Below are 17,137 nucleotides of genomic sequence, written 5' to 3'. Positions count from 1 at the left end.
CTCAAAACAGCTACGGGCCCAAGTGTGGGTTGGTAAAGAAGGATACCACGAATGAAGATCAATAGCCTACGGTATGCTTATTCTGTTGAGTGATTCATCTACATTTTTCTAATTTATATACGATACAGTAATTTAAATACAGCTCGTGATAGAAATATAGAAAGGGGTACGCAAGGATTATTACATAAAATGTTACTTTTAAATGTTGCTATTCTCGCCTGAAAATGACTGTGGAAGAGAGATGTATTCAATAAACTTGCCAGGAACCAACCCACCGCCCCTAGAGGTACATTTACTTTTATATTTGTTTATAAATATCCTAATGTTTAAGCGATGATTGAGTATTTTTTAAATCCAGAATTGTGATGTGCTTCGGCAGTTATTTTAGAGTAACGAAACTTTCACATAAGGGCTACGATCCATCTTTTTCAATGAAGTGGACTCTTTCTCTCCTTTTCTGGTGTACAGAAGTTAGCTGGAGATCGGTGAATTAAACCGCGTATGTATCCATATAAAGCAAGGATATTACAATGGTTATAAATTAGTTGGAAATGTTATTCATTCTATCCGGCTTTGGTTTCGAAGTGAGAGGTATGTCTATTCAATTGTTTTGTACAGTGCGATTCTGACATATCGTCAGTCGTTGTACAGTATTGTTCCGCTAATTTAATAGCGTTATTTATGAAGGATTTTCTTAATTAAGAATTGCGATTTCATTCATTTTAAATTGTATCCGCAGCTTCTAACTTATTTCCGTATGGGAAGAAATGTGATTGTAGTGGGAGATCTCAATTTACCAAATGCCATTTGGGAAGGTAATGCGAACGACATTAAGCATGACCAACAAATGGCAAATAAGTTAATATGGGAAGGACAGCTGATTCAGAAAGTGATGGAACCAACTAGAGGGAAGAATATACTGGACGTGGTGCTGGTGAAACCAGATGAGCTCTATTGAGAAACCAAAGTAATAGATGGTACTAGTGATCACGAAGCTGTTTCTCTCGTAGTTAAAAATGAATATGATAGAAAGGAAGGTGTTAAAAGTTTATATATAAGTTTATAAGGCAGTTTATATGGCTGATAAAGCAGCCATGAGGAAGTTTTTAAAAAGTTACTATAATCGGTGGAAAACGACAAATAAAAATGTAAACAGACTCTGGGATGGGTTTAAAGCAATTGTTGAGGAATGTTAAAACAGGCTTGTACCTTTGAAGGTGGTAAGGATTTGTAAAGGCCTACCTTATTATAACAGAAATATAAAGAGACTGAGGAGGAGTTGGAGATTGGAAAGAAGTAGAGTTAGAAATGGCTGTGGAAGTAAGGATAAATTGAAGAAACTTACTAGGAAATTGAATCCAGCAAAGAAGTCAGCTAAGGATAACATGATGGCAAGAATAATTGGCAGACATACAAATTTTAGTGAAAAATGGAAAGGTATGTATAGGTACTTCAAGGCAGAAACAGGATCCAAGAAGGACGTTCCAGGAATCATTAATGAACAAGAGGAGTGTGTATGTGAGGATCTTCAAAAAGCAGAAGTATTCATGGCTAAGTTCGAATCACTGCCATTTGCTGATTTTCTAGATGTAATAAAGAACTTAACACCATAGGGTAGGCCTACATCATAAGAAATAAAGTGCGGAAAGTGTTATTTTTCAGTACATTTTTTTCATAATAGACAAGAAATACATTTACTTTCTACCATCAGTAGGCTGTCTACATTAAATATTATTCGGTGATTATTCTAAATTGTAATCCATGTGTATTTAATAATAAATTTTCTTGTGCACAATGTGCAAAATTTGCATATTAAATACATCAGGTAAATTACATTTCACTAAAAGAGAACTTTGTTCAGAGCAAATTTGAGTCTGAGAAACTGTTCTTTTCTTGCACTTCATTCGTGATATGTATCACACTATTCATTGCACAGTACACATACACACTCCTGCCTGGCCCGCTGGTGGGATTTTTTGTCACAGATACAATGGTGAAAGCTGTATATTGCAAAGCCTGTCACCAAATGTCTCAGCTCGTATTCCTCTTTCATCCAATTCTTATTTATCAGTGTGTCTGTTCTGTAAAAACTTTCGTCGATCGAGTCCTTTTTCTCTCCTAGGTATCTTAACAGTTCCTTGTATGCCGGAGTTTGCCGTAAAAATATTTGCAGTCTTTAATCGTCTATCAAGAAGGTTTCCTGGGCTAAAACATATAAGTAGTGGAATCGGGCACATTTAGATACCCCTAGAACCCTCTTAAGGTTTCTTGGTTTCATGCTTTCCAGTTCTTGTAGCCGTTTACGTGATAGGTACTCCCATATTACTTGTAATCCGTATGTGAGCGTTGGTAGCACTTTGATGTAGAAAAGTTTCATGGCCATCTCCAATGACATTCTGTGTAGATGTTTGGTGTCACTTATGCTTCTAAGTGCAGCAGCTAGTCTCTTCTTTATGTATACTGGGAAGTTCGTCCAGGAGACTTGTTGTGTGATCCCTAGATATGTGATGTGGTTTTTTGGTATTAATGTATATCCTCCACATAAGATGTAGTCTCCTTTCGATAAGCATTCTTCTGTACTGAATACCATTATTTCTGTCTTCTTTAGATTCATCCTTAACTCGTTGTCATCTGCCCATTTTGTGATAAGCTCCATTCCGTTTTGCAGCAGCTAGTGCCCATCCGCGTATATAAGTATGTTTACATTTTGTGCTCCCTCTTTGATTTTTGTAGGGAGATCCTGGGCCAGTGCTTTGAACAATAAAAGGCTCAATGGGATTTGTACAGTGCAATTCTGACATATCTCCAATCATAATACAGTATTGTTCTGTTAATTTAATAGTGTTATTTATCAAGGATTTTCTTAGTTAACAATTGTGATTTCATATGTTTCAATCACTCAACACTGAGTGTCATACACTGCATGCAGACTCCCCAATGCTGTCTGTCATGGAGTGACATACATTGCACACACGTAGCAGGTTCTGATTTGTGCTTCTATCTGGTGAATATTTCTTGAACTATTACAAATGTATCAAGATATATCTATAGACGAAGCATCTATCTTTCATTTATTACATATATCTATCGAGTTTTTATCAATCACATATGATATATTGCGTCTGAAAAACCAACAAGTTCTGTTGGTGACATCTTGGCAGCTAAATGTTTTCTTGTGATTGAGAATTCAAAAATTAACGATGTTTTACCAAATGATATGGAAAGTTTAGTTTCGTTAAGCAAGGACTAGGATATAGAATTTGCGAGTGAAAGTAGTGATCATGACATTGATATTGCTTTTGTTACACGGGAAAATATCGGCCATAATGTTATTGTTGGTGGGTTTGTGTGAGAATACATGGATAATTATAGAGGCAAAAGGACATGTTTACGGGAAATTATGGATTTCAGAATGCTGCAAAGAACTGCCTATGAACTGTGTGAAAAATGTTCAGTTGTTGATTGACGAGTTTCTCAATGGCATGCTGCTGGATGGAATTCCATTCCAATGGGGTTGTTAAATGAGTTACATTTAAGTGTACTCTATACGGTTGCAAGTTTAATAAGGATTTCTTTCTGTATAATTCTTTTATTTTGTTCTTTAGCCATATCTTATTGATTTTACTTTGGATGTCATATGACCTGAGACCTGATATGTTACTTCTTTGTGCTTATTTCAGTAACTTAGGTATTAGACTTATGGTTTCTGAAAGAATGTCTGAAAAATGGTCTTCGTACAGCAAACCAGTATGTATATGTACGAAGAGGAAATGAGCTGCTAAAAGTGTTGTATATTTTATAAACTTTTATCTTGTGCTCAAGAAATTGAAAAACTTCAAGTTTAGTTTTACATGAAATGTTGAGCTCAGCATTGTATGTAAGTGAAACGTAGACAAGAACTGCCACAGTTAGAAAGCAAAATTGAACCCTGAGATGTAATGTTATCAGACATTTTTGAAGGTCTGATGGATAGATAAGGTCACAAAGGAAGAAATAGTGAATCAAGTTGATGGGAGGGTACAATCTGGGAAAATTCATCCTAAGTAAAATCAGATTGATGAAACATATTCAGTTAGTTTTCTAGGTATGTGTTATGGGATAAGAATGATGGGAAGAAGCAAACAGATTGGAATGTCTGTAGGATGTTATAGTTATGTAGATCTGAACATTTTGGCACGGTGAGTGCCAAAGGGAGCTGTATCAATCCAATATATAGACCTGGGTATTAACAGGTACTGAAGTCACTGGGACTGCAGTTCGACCCTAGCCAATGCTGTGCGCTTTGTGTTTGTGAAATGAAAAGTCATGTTTCTGTGGTTTGTATTTCATGTGGAACTTGAGGGCCTGTGGCTACGATCAAGATATCAAGAATACAGGCTTGTTTTTTGGCTTTCTCTATGAACTGATACAACATCAACAAGAAATTTTCTGTTTCATGTTTCAGAGCAGTGTCTGTGAAGATAATTTACAACCCCAGTAACTAAATACATTGTTTGCTGTATGAAATGGATGTGGAAGTAGAAATCAAAGAGGAACCAGTCTGGTTTGAAGGAACAGCACATACTTCATTTGTAAGTGTCATTTCTTGTTACTTTGTAGTGATTAGAATTAATCTCTTAGCAGTAAAATAAGTGTGTCCAGTTACTGTCAATATAGAAAGTCTCAATGAAAACACCACAATGAAGTCTTAGTTTTAGGGAAAATTTCTGCATAAAAAAGTGAATTTTTAATTATGTTGCTTTGCTCTGCCTGTTACTGCACTCAGCCCAGTCCACTGTAAACTGACTGTGTGGCGTGCAGTCCAGTGGTTGCTTGTCAAGATGGCAAAAATAGGCACGTGCTACAACCCAGCATCAATATCGTTATCTTGTCCCAGGTGCCTGAAGATGTCTAACCAGCACCACACTTGCGAGGTAGAGACCTCGCAGCAGCCTCTGGGTAACATACCTCCCAGCAGACTGTGTATCGTAAGCTTTGAGAGGTGCTACAGATGCTCTGCAACCCGCCACATGCATTCCCTCACACAAAGGCAGCACATAACTTGTCAGATTTGGTGTCTTGCCCATCATGTTTGGATCCAGGAACGGTGAGCTTGCCTGATCCAGAGTGTGGGAAGCCTTTGTGCATCCTGCATTGCTGTGCAAGGTTTTCATACCTGTATTCACCTTTGGTATGCCACCGGTGTAGGGGCACCACACACTGTCCATGTCTAGTTTTCCTGAATACCTGATATCAGTAACACAGTGTCAAGAGTCAAATTGTTGCTGCCAGGCTGAGTGGCTCGGGCGGTGAGGCACTGGCTTTCTGACCCCGACTTTTCAGGTTTGATCCTGGCCCAGTCTGGTGGTATTTGAAGCTCAAATTTGTCAGCCTCATGTTGGTAGATTTACTGGCATGTAAAAGAACTCCTGCAGGACAAAATTCTGTCACCTCAGCATCTCCGAAAACCAGAAAAAGTAGTGGGATGTAAAAATAATAACATACTTATTATTATAATTGCTGCCAGGGTATCTTTTATTGCACACATTTTCAGCATGTTCCATGTTTTTCTGTGGATCTTGAAGATCCCTAAGATTATGGACATCTGTGTACAAACACTACAGTCACGCATATCAATGAAATCTCCAGCAGTTTCCATCTCAGTTGCCTTCTGCTCGTCAGTCAATGAGCGCGGCACTAATGCAGAACAGATTCTCCGCTTGCGCAGATTGTTGTGAATGATGGTGTTCACTCTGTCCTTGCTAATCCCTAATTCCTCTGATGTCCTTCTCAGAGACAGCTGCCAATTTTTTTTTTTTTTTGCTAGGGGTTTTACGTCGCACCGACACAGATAGGTCTTATGGCGACGATGGGATAGGAAAGGCCTAGGAGTTGGAAGGAAGCGGCCGTGGCCTTAATTAAGGTACAGCCCCAGCATTTGCCTGGTGTGAAAATGGGAAACCACGGAAAACCATTTTCAGGGCTGCCGATAGTGGGATTCGAACCTACTATCTCCCGGATGCAAGCTCACAGCCGCGCGCCTCTACACGCACGGCCAACTCGCCCGGTACTGCCAATTTTGTGCCACCATCTGTCACACTTGCTCAATGTTTCCCGTACTTCAGCTTGTTGACCAGGATGTCGCGCATCAACAAACGTTTCCTGTCCATTCTGAATGTGTCAGGAGAAGTTGTGAACACATTTTCTCCTTACAGTGTCTGTTCTGTATGCTTGCACCATATCACGTGTGTCTACATCACTGATTTTCCAGATTTGCTTCTTCTTCTTCTTCATAGTACCGTATCAGTTCCCCCTGACGTTGGCGATCACTGTGGCGAATGCAGAACGATCTCTTGCTAGGTGGAAAAGTCTTTCAACACTGTGAATTCCAGTCCATTCTTTGATGTTTCCAAGCCATGATGTTTGCCTCCTCCCGACACCTCTTCGACCCTGTATTTTGCCTTGTACATCCGCTGTAAGATGAGGTAACGGTCATTTCTAAGGATGTGGCCAAGGTAAGAGATCTTCCGGAATTTTATTGTTTGAACGAGTTCCCGACTTGCTCTTGCCCTTCTGAGTACTTCTTGGTTCGTTAGTCGTGCAAAATCCTGAGCATCCTACGGTGGATCCACATTTCAAAGGCTTCCAAGCGTTTCACTGATATATTCTTGAGAGTCCATGTTTCCACACCATATAGCAAGGCTGACCATATATAGCATTTGACCATCCTCTGTCTGAGTTTTAAATTTAAGTAGTCATTGCAAAAGAAAGATTTCATTTTTGTAAATATTTTTCGTGCTATTGCTATCCTCTGTTTCACTTCTTTCTCAGGATCAAGTTGTTCAGTGACAATGGCACCCAGATATTTAAAAGTGGTTACTCTCTCAATCTGTCGGTTGTTTAGTTGTAAGATTGCCTCAGCATTGGCACGTCTGCTGAAGATCATGAACTTGGTCTTGTTTACATTTATTTTTAGTCCCATGTCCTCACTTACTGCACTGATATTATTGAGCAGGAGTTGGAGACCTTCAAAATTGTCACACAGGATGACTGTATCATCCGCATATCTTATGTTGTTAATTATGCCGCCATTTACTTTTATTCCATATTGTTGATTTTCTAAAGCTGTTTTGAAAATTTTATCCGAGTAAAGGTTGAATAACAATGGAGACAAAACACAACCTTGTCTAACTCCTCTTTGGATGGCTATCTCGTTTGTAGTTTGATTTCCGATTCGGACAACGGCCTTTTGTCTCCAGTAAAGGTTTTCAATAATGCGGATATCTTTGCTGTCAACTCCTATATCTTTTAGGAGTTCTACAAGTTTTGGATGTTGAACTCGGTCAAATGCCTTTTCAAAATCAATGAAACAAGCAAACACTTCTTGCTGTTGATCTAGACCAGGGATGGCGAACCTATGCCACGCGTGTCACAAGGTGACACGCGAACACGATTTCGGTGGCACACCACATGAACATAATAATGTTTTATATACGTCTTGTACCTCAGACAATACATACCATATAGTGTTTCACGTGTAAGAAATAAATATCGAAAATCTAAATATTAGTTCCATCCGGATGTGCAATATGAAACACTGCTTCACTGATAGGTCCGAAAGTCAACTGAGATAACAGTGTCGTTTTCTGGTGGTTTTGTATACGGACCTCGCAAACAAGTTTTCGGTGCCGAAAAGAACAGAAACTTAACAAAGGTAGTGACTGGATTTTTCAAGAACAGTGGACAAGGGAATTCAGACTGTTAGAAAGATATGTTGCCTGTGTTCGAAAACAATTGTACGCCTCACATTTAATGTAAAGCGCCATTTCGAGACTAATGATTCAAATGTTTGTTCCATGCCAAATGAAGAAAGAAGAGAGTTCGTGTCACAAAATATCGAACATTACACAAAACAAACTAGTTCTTTTGTATCATATTTTCGGCCGAGGAATACCGTAATATCAATGCGGCTGTTTCCATCTGTCTCGCTACATAGTAGGCCTACAACATGCATGGGAAACCGCTTTCTGACGGTGAGTTCTTGAAATAAACTTCCATGTCCGACACATTATTTGAAAACTTCCCTAACAAACAACAAATACTCAAGAGAATGAAAGGAATGCCAGCCAAGTGAACTGCTGTCAAGGATAGAATAATAAGAATGAGTGAAGAAGTTTCGCAGGAATTGAAAACTAATTTGGATAACTCTCAGATGTATGCAGTATGTTTTGATGAAAGCATGGATGTGACCTTAAAAGCAAGGATAGCTGTTCTTTCTGATTTCCTTGCGGAAATGTGATGAGATGGAAATTAGTTAAATTGTGGAGGAAGTGAAGTCCATTGGCAATATTCGTGTTTGGATATCTAATAATATTTATCTTTTTACAAATTATTTTATGTCACACCGACACAGATGGATCTTATGGCGACGATGGGATAGGAAAGGCTTCCGAGTGGGAAGGAAACCGCTGTGACCTTAATTGAGATACAGCCTCAGCATTTATCTGGTGCGAAAATGGGAAATCACGGGAAACCGTCTTCGGGGCTGCCGACAGTGGGACTGGAAGCACTATCTACCGGATGCAAGCTCAGAGCTGCGCGCTCCTAACCGCGCGGCCAATTCGCTCGGTAACAATATTTAATGACGAAGTGTGCTACAAAGGGAAATTATTATTTATTTATTTATTTACAAATAATAATATGTACTCTCAAAACTTACATATTTAATTTTTTTGAGTATTTGTAAAATACGACCACGGAAGATGCAATCAAATGTATTTACAAAATAAATAAATAAATAAATAAATAAATAAATAAATAAATAAATACATAAATATATAAATAAATCAGTAAATAAATTAAATAAATAACATATTATGAAACATAATTGTGAATTTGGAAAGGAACTTGCGGGGTGGGAGGGGTGTTGTAGGTTGTAGGCATTCCTTAAAGGAAAATAACAAGTGGCACAGTCAACAGTTGAGAATAATAAACCAGACTTAAAATGACACACTAGTTGGAAAAGGTTCGCCATCCCTGATCTAGACTGTTCTGAATTAGGATATTTAGCGCAAACGATGCTTCCCTTGTACCAAACGAATTTCTGAACCCAAACTGTGTTTCGTCGAGGTCTTGTTCACACTTAGTCTTGATTCTGTTACGTATTACACGAAGGAATACTTTAAGTGTGTGGCTCATGAGGCTTATTAGCCTATAATCATTACACTTACATGCCTTTTGCTTCTTTGGCAACGTGATGAATGTAGATAACAGCCAGTCAGATGGGATGTCTCCAGTATTATATATAGTATTGAACAACTTTACCAAGAATTGGATATTGTCTTCGTCAATCATTTTAAGAAGTTCTACAGGGATGTTATCTGGACCTGGTGATTTCTTGCTTTTTGAAACTTTCACAGCATATAACACTTCTGATTTAAGAATGTCAGGGCCTTCACAATTAGCTCGTTGGTTAGTTTCCTCACCCCTCTGATCACAGAAAAGTTCCATCAGATAATTTTCCCAAGTATTTAAAACTTCTTCTTGATTAATAATAGGCCTGTTTTTAGCATCAACCAGTACAGAAAGGTTACGTTTTCTGTACATACCAGCTATTTCCTTTAATTTTCGATGTATATTGAACAGATCATGTTTAGACTGAAAGATTTCCATTTCCACACATTGTTCTTTCATCCAGTTCTCTTTCGCAGCACGTATTTCTTTCCTTATGTGGCGTTGTAATTTTTTGTATTCCTCTGCATCATTTTTTACTAATCTTCGTTGTTCCATTAGTTCAAGAATATCATCTGTCATCCATTTCTTTTTCTTCATTGGATGTATCTTTTGATCTTTGTTTTGAAGAAGTATCTCTACCCGACTTTTAAACTGATTCCACAAATCATTTGCTGTTTCACAGTTATTGGTATTGATTTCTTTTAAATGCCTATTCAAATACTGAGCAATTTTCTGCCGAGCTTCACAATTTTGCAGATTAGGTGTATTTAGTACCTTTCTTCTAGGCTTATTCTTCATGATTTTCGGACGAACTCTTACGTTAGCTATCAATGGATTATGATCCAAGGAAATATCTGCACCTGGATATGCTGCGACTCTTTTGATGGAATTTCTGAAATGCTTATTTATCAGAATGTAATCAATTTGGTTCCTTGTTGAGTCAGGATTCTGAGGATCATCTTTAGGAGCTTTCCATGTGTATAAACGACATTTTGGAAGTTTGAACCATGTATTGGTGAGAACCATTTGATGTTCTACACAAAATTCGTACAGCTTTTCTCCCCGGTCATTGCATTTACCAAGCCCAAATTCGCCTACCAAGTCGGAACGACGCCCTTGACCAATTTTTGCATTGAAATCACCCATTATGACAGTTATTTCATCCTTCTTCAGGTCTTTAAGAATAGTTCCAAGTTGTTCATAGAATGTTTCTACTTCGTCATCGTACTTTTTGTCCGCTGTTGGTGCATATATCTGCAAGATGTTTACATTAAAAGGTGAGCATGAAAGCTGTAATAACATGATTCGATCAGAGACTGGTACAAAGTTGCTGACATACTTCGTAAGTTCAGAATTTATAAAGATTCCGACTCCATTTCTATGATCTTTATCATTATCTTCGCTACCAGAGTAATAGAATGTACCATCATCACGATGACATTTACCTGCACCCGGCCAGCGAACTTCACTAATTCCCATTAATGGTGTTCTTAATCTAACTTTTTTTTTTTGCTAGGGGCTTTACGTCGCACCGACACAGATAGGTCTTATGGCGACGATGGGATAGGAAAGGCCTAGGAGTTGGAAGGAAGTGGCTGTGGCCTTAATTAAGGTACAGCCCCAGCATTTGCCTGGTGTGAAAATGGGAAACCATGGAAAACCATCTTCAGGGCTGCCGATAGTGGGATTCGAACCTACTATCTCCCGGATGCAAGCTCACAGCCGCGCGCCTCTACGCGCACGGCCAACTCGCCCGGTAATCTAACCATTTCCTTGATAAGATTGTCAAGCTTGCCAGCTGCATAGAGACTTCTGACGTTCCAAGTCCCCATTCTTATTGCGGAATTCACTAATTTGAGCCGGGAGATTCTTAGCACCCCTCGCCCATTTAAGGGCTGCCCGGGACTAGGGGCCGTTTCTTTCTGATTCCTCGCCATAGTGATTTCCTGGGAATTTATACCAGTGTGGTTTCCCCTTGCCTTCACTGGTGTAGGCTCAGCCACCCCTAACATGGAGAACAGACGCTGTTGGTAGCCGCTCCTAACATGAAGTACAGACACTACCTGATGGATTCTAGTGGCATTTCCTCCACAAAGGGACCATCACCCTCCTAAGGGAGCTCCTCCGCCATAAGCCGTTGGCTCCTTTAGGGTGTCAGGTTATTTCCCGCCGCCCAACACTCGGCGTTGAGTCGCTGGCTGTACGTTCTACTCCCGATTTGCTACAGAACTTTATTTTTATACTTTTTCCATTGCACTGTGACACGAGTCGTCACATGCACTATGTTTGACTGGTGTCAGAAGACTAACCTGCTTCAGGTCCATATGTTAAATGCTTCAGTGCACTTCTCCAGAATTCTCTCTATTCAGAGGTTCATGTCTGCAGTGCCACCACATGTTGCCATTGCAATATCGGTTCATTCAGTGTATTTTTTATATACACCTTGTGTAACTAAAATCCTGTCCGCCTCCATAGTGTAAAGGTTAGTGTTATTAGCTGCTGTTCTTGGGAGCCTGGGTTTGATTCCCAGTACTGCCAAAAATTTAAGAATGGCAGGAGGGTTGGTATGCGGTTGAAATGGTACATGCAGCTCACCTCCAATGCGGGTGTGCCTGAAAAGAGCTGCACCACCTCGGGATGAGGACACGAGTTTACTTTTTTTAACTAAAATGCTTAGCTCCTTAAAACTTGATTGTCATCAGACCTGTGTAGGACAGCTGCCAACCTTCCAGCACACACCTTAATATGCTTCACCTTCATTTTCCTTTTGCTGTAAAGTGAAGAAGGTGAGATGCTTATGGTGTTTAGTCTTGTTAGTGGGGTTATAACATCACAGTGCCACATCACTGACTTATTACACAGAATACCTTTCTCTAATCTACCTTTGCTTTATTGCATATTTTTATATTTGTTATTTATCATTGTATTTAAGTTATAGTATTTTTATGTGGAGATAAATATAATAGTAAATGTAGAAAGCATGTACGACAAGTTCTTGAACTAGTTCTATAGTAATAATCAATCAATCACTACTGATCTGCATTTAGGGCAGTCGCCGAGGTGGCAGATTCTCTATCTGTTGTTTCCTAGCCTTTTCTTAAATGATTGCAAAGAAATTGGAAATTTATTGAACATCTCCCTTGATAACTTATTCCAAACCCTAACTCCCCTTCCTATAAACGAATATTTGTCCCAATTTGTCCTCTTGAATTCCAACTTTATCTTCATATTGTGATCTTTCCTACTTTTAAAGACACCATCCAAACTTTTGTCTACTGATGTCCTCCCATGCCATCTCTCCACTGACACCTCGTAACTTACCACTTACAAACCATTATTCTCGTAATTATTCCGTATTGAAAAATAGCTGATCACAAAGTTATACAAGGAGTAATTTTAATACCACCTATTCAATACAAATTTATTCCACTATAGTGTGGTTAAATGCACATGGAAATTATCAGAAATTTGAAGGGTACATGTTTTGCCCACTATTTATTGGGCATCATCAGCCACAAACAATCTTAAAACACATATGGTCTAAGGAGTCATAAAAACTTACTTAAAAAGTATTGGTGAATATTTACAAGTGTTAATACTGTGGTTGCAAACTGTTTGCAGTACAAATATATTGATTAAAACAAAACTTATACTAAAATTACTTAGAAAAATTGGTATGTTTGTCTAAAAGTACTAGTCATACATAGTTTTTAAATAATCACGTCTGGCACTGAAATGGATCCTCTTGATGAGAAACTTGAGCAACATATTACATTAGGAAAATAGATGTCAAAAATAAGGCGTCAACAAGATAAGAACAAGACGGTTAAAAGATACACCTTGTGTAACTAAAATGCTGTCCGCCTCCGTAGTGTAACGGTTAGTGTTATTAGCTGCCATCCTCGGGGGCCCGGGTTTGATTCCCGGTACTGCCAAAAATTTAAGAATGGCAGGAGGGTTGGTATGTGTTTGATATGGTACATGCAGCTCACCTCCAATGCGGGTGTGCCTGAAAAGAGCTGCACCACCTCGGGATGAGGACACGAGTTTACTTTTTTTACTAAAATGCTTAGCTCCTTAAAACTTAATTGTCATCAGACCTGTGTAGGACAGCTGCCAACCTTCCAGCACACACCTTAATATGTTTCACCTTCATTTTCCTTTTGTTGTAAAGTTACGCTATGAAGGCGGACAGCATTTTAGTTATACAAGGTGTATCTTTTAACCGTCTTGTTCTTATCCTGTTGACGCCTTATTTTTGACATCTATTTTCCTAATGTAATATGTTGCTCAAGTTTCTCATCAAGAGGATCCATTTCAGTGCCAGACATGATTTTAAAAAAAAAAACTATGTATGACTAGTACTTTTAGACGAACATACCAATTTTTCAAAGTAATTTTAGTATAAGTTTTGTTTTAATCAATATATTTGTACTGCAAACAGTTTGCATCCACAGTATTAACACTTGTAAATATTCAGCAATACTTTTTAAGTAAGTTTTTATGACTCGTTAGACCATATGTGTTTTAAGATTGTTTGTGGCTGATGATGCTCAATAAATAGTGGGTGAAACATGTACCCTTCAAATTTCTGATAATTTCCATGTGCATTTAACCACACTATAGTGGAATAATTTTGTATTGAATAGGTGGTATTAAAATTACTCCTTGTATAACTTTGTGATCACATACCACTTAGTCGAGCAGCTCGTCTCCTTTCTCCCAAGTCTTTCCAGCCCAAACTGTGCAACATTTTTGTAACGCTACTCTTTTGTTGGAAATCGCCCAGAACAAATCGAGCTGCATTTCTTTGGATTTTTCCAGTTCCTGAATCAAGTAATCCTGGTAAGGGTCCCATACACTGGAACCATACTCTAGTTGGGGTCCCACCAGAGACAAATAAGCTCTCCCCGTTACATCCTTACTACAACCCCTACATACTCTCATAACCATATGCAGTAATCTGTACCCTTTATTTACAATCATATTTATATTATTACCCCAATGAAGATCTTTCCTTATATTAATACCTAGGTATTTACAATGATCCCCAAAGGGAACTTCAACCCCATCAATGCAGTAATTAAAACTGAGAGGACTTTTCCTTATTTGTGAAACTCACAACCTGACTTTTATCCCCGTTTATCATCATACCATTGTTTACTGTCCTTTTCACAACTTTATCGAGGTCATTTTGCAGTTGCTCACAATCTTGTAACTTATTTATTACTCTGTACAGAATAACATCATCTGCGAAAAGCCTTATCTCTGATTCCACTTCTTTACACATATCATTGATATTTATAAGAAAACATAAAGGTCCAATAATACTGCCTTGAATTCCCCTCTTAATTTCTACACGGACAGATAAAGCTTCACCTACTCTAATTCTCTGAGTTCTATTTTCTAGAAACAGAGCCACACATTCAGTCACTCTTTTGTCAAGTATAATCGCACTCATTTTTGTCAGTAGTCTCCCATCATCTACCCTATCAAATGCCTTAGACAGGTCAAACGCGATACAGTCCAATTGGCCTCTTGAATCCAGGATATCTGCTATATATTGCTGTTATCCTACAAGTTGGGCTTCAGTGGAATAACCTTTCCTAAACCCAAACTGCCTTCTATCAAACCAGTTATTAATTTTTCAAACATGTCTTATATAGTCAGAAGGAATGCTTTCCTAAAGCTTACATACAATCCATGTCAAACTGACTGGCCTGTAATTTTCAGCTTTATGTCTATCACTCTTTCCTTTATATACAGGGGCTAACATACAATCCATGTCAAACTGACTGGCCTGTAATTTTCAGCTTTATGTCTATCACCCTTTCCTTTATATACAGGGGCTACTATAGCAACTATCCATTCATTTGGTAAAGTTCCTTCATGCAAACAATAATCAAACAAGTACTTCAGATATGGTACTATATCCCAACCCATTGTCTTTAGTATATCCCCAGAAATCTTATCAATTCCAGCTGCTTTTCTAGTTTTCAACTTTTGTATCGTACTGTAAATGTCATTGCTGTCATAGGTAAATTTTAATACTTCTTTAGTATTAGTCACCTCCTCTATCTGGACATTATCCTTGTAACCAACAATCTTTACATACTGCTGACTGAATACTTCTGCCTTTTGAAGATCCTCGCATACATACTCCCCTTGTTCATTAATTATTCCAGGAATGTCCTTCTTGGAACCTGTTTCTAAGTATGTTTACTTCCATTGTTTTTATTTATTCTCATTCTTTCTCTGATGTTGAAATCATATAATTAAATGTCGAATTCTGTAATTAACAAAATAAAGGTGAACTATTTTATAAAAGGAGGTGATATATATAGATGTAGACACATTTTTAACAGAGACACTGGCTGTCAGTTGAACAGTACATGGTTGCCAGCTATGAAGATAATTATTTTTCCTGACCTTCACAGTCTTTAGCATACTTCAGTTTTTCAAATTCATAGTCTCGTCATTACTAGAATGTTTACTCTTATTTGTTGAATAATCATAATCTATGTGCAACTGTTACTTCATTATTTCTTATTTCCACTTTAACTGCTGTGTCCTTAACCTTCTCTTCTTTGCATCCTTCCTTCCCCCTTACCAATAACCTCAGTTTTCTCCATTCTTCCCTTTTCATCTCTTTCTTGATTCTCTTCTTTCTATCATTTCTCTTAATTTTACTGTATTTATGTTCCTCCCCTGCCTCAACTTGGCGTAAGAACATGACCTTGTTTATATCTTGCGTATTTCTTGATGTATGGATGTAGAAAATCAAACATGGAGCAAGCATAGTGACAAGATGTTGGTGCATCTGGGGATGAGCAAGAACCAATACAGAAACATTCAATTTATTTCAAACTTTTCCCCTTTTTTCCCCCGTGGCACTAGTCCTTGGAGGACCTTGCCTGGTACACCACATACCACCAATCTTCTCTATCCTGTGCTCTACTCCTCCAGGATTTGATTCCGAGGCCTCAAAGATCCTTCTCCACATCCTTCTGCCATCTCTTTGGTTATCCAGGTAGCCTCCTCCCATTCGGTCTTTCCTTGAACACTTGGCAAATCTGCCTATCTTCACTCATTCATTCTACATGTCCAATCCATTTAATTGTACTCCTTTTGTTTTCTGCAACAATTGTTGGTTCCCCATATAAGTTATACACTTCCTTAATATTTCGTATTCTCCGCTCTCCATTCTCACACACTGGACCATAAATTTTCCTGAGCACTTCCCTTTCCCATCTATTTAAAATATCTTCACTCCTTTTTGTCAACACCCATGTATCACATCCATATGTTACTACTGGTCTAATTACTGCCCTATATATAACCCTTTTGGACTCTTGGGAGATTGTTCTTGACTTAAACATTTTTATTGTACTAAAATAGCTTTGATTACCAGCTCTTATTATTTCCTTTATTACTTCCAAATTTTAATTTCCATCTGTAATCTTCTTCTTAAATATTCAATCCATGGAATGGTCTGCAGCAGTTCCACAGTCGGCTCTATTCATAGCTTTCCTCTGCATCCTACATCAGACATGATTTGCTGTACATATTGTGGGCATGGTCCCTCCAATATTGTTTTCAACAGGGTCAGTCTAGTCCTCCTCCTCCTTATAATTTTCCTCCACCTCCTTAAACACTTCAGCATTCATTATTTTTTCTGTCCAGCAAATCTTTAGCATTATTTTATAACACCATTGTTCAAAAGAATTTAACCTCCGTTTTTTGTTTTTTTTTTCCCCAACTGTCCACGTTTTGCAACCATAACCCTTTCAGACCGTGTACGCACAATTGTGCGGGTTCATATTTTATTTATGTCTGAGCTTATTTGACGTTTTCTTGGCGCTAGACCGGACTGCAGTGCTTGTGCGGGACACGTAGCATGTACTTCAGCTGTTTTCATTTAGTA

The 17,137-nt window shown here is 38.3% G+C and overlaps 1 protein-coding gene across 1 annotated transcript in view; it reads left to right on the top strand.

Annotated features, from left to right (window-relative positions):
- The first annotated feature begins 692 nt into the window (after positions 1 to 692).
- The window catches only part of LOC136866944 (oocyte zinc finger protein XlCOF6), a 54,041-nt gene continuing 37,596 nt past the window's right edge, over positions 693 to 17,137 (top strand). Inside the window, exons 1-2 of the mRNA XM_067144033.2 lie at positions 693 to 967; positions 4,445 to 4,571. Of these exons, the coding sequence (XP_067000134.2) occupies positions 4,506 to 4,571 (66 nt within the window). The 5' untranslated portion in view covers positions 693 to 967; positions 4,445 to 4,505. The remainder of the gene's footprint in view (positions 968 to 4,444; positions 4,572 to 17,137) is intronic.

Source organism: Anabrus simplex, chromosome 3 (assembly GCF_040414725.1).
Source record: "Anabrus simplex isolate iqAnaSimp1 chromosome 3, ASM4041472v1, whole genome shotgun sequence".
Taxonomy (NCBI): domain Eukaryota; kingdom Metazoa; phylum Arthropoda; class Insecta; order Orthoptera; family Tettigoniidae; genus Anabrus; species Anabrus simplex.
The sequence above is the reverse complement of the archived record's forward strand: the minus strand, read 5'-3'. Positions and strand labels throughout refer to the sequence as shown.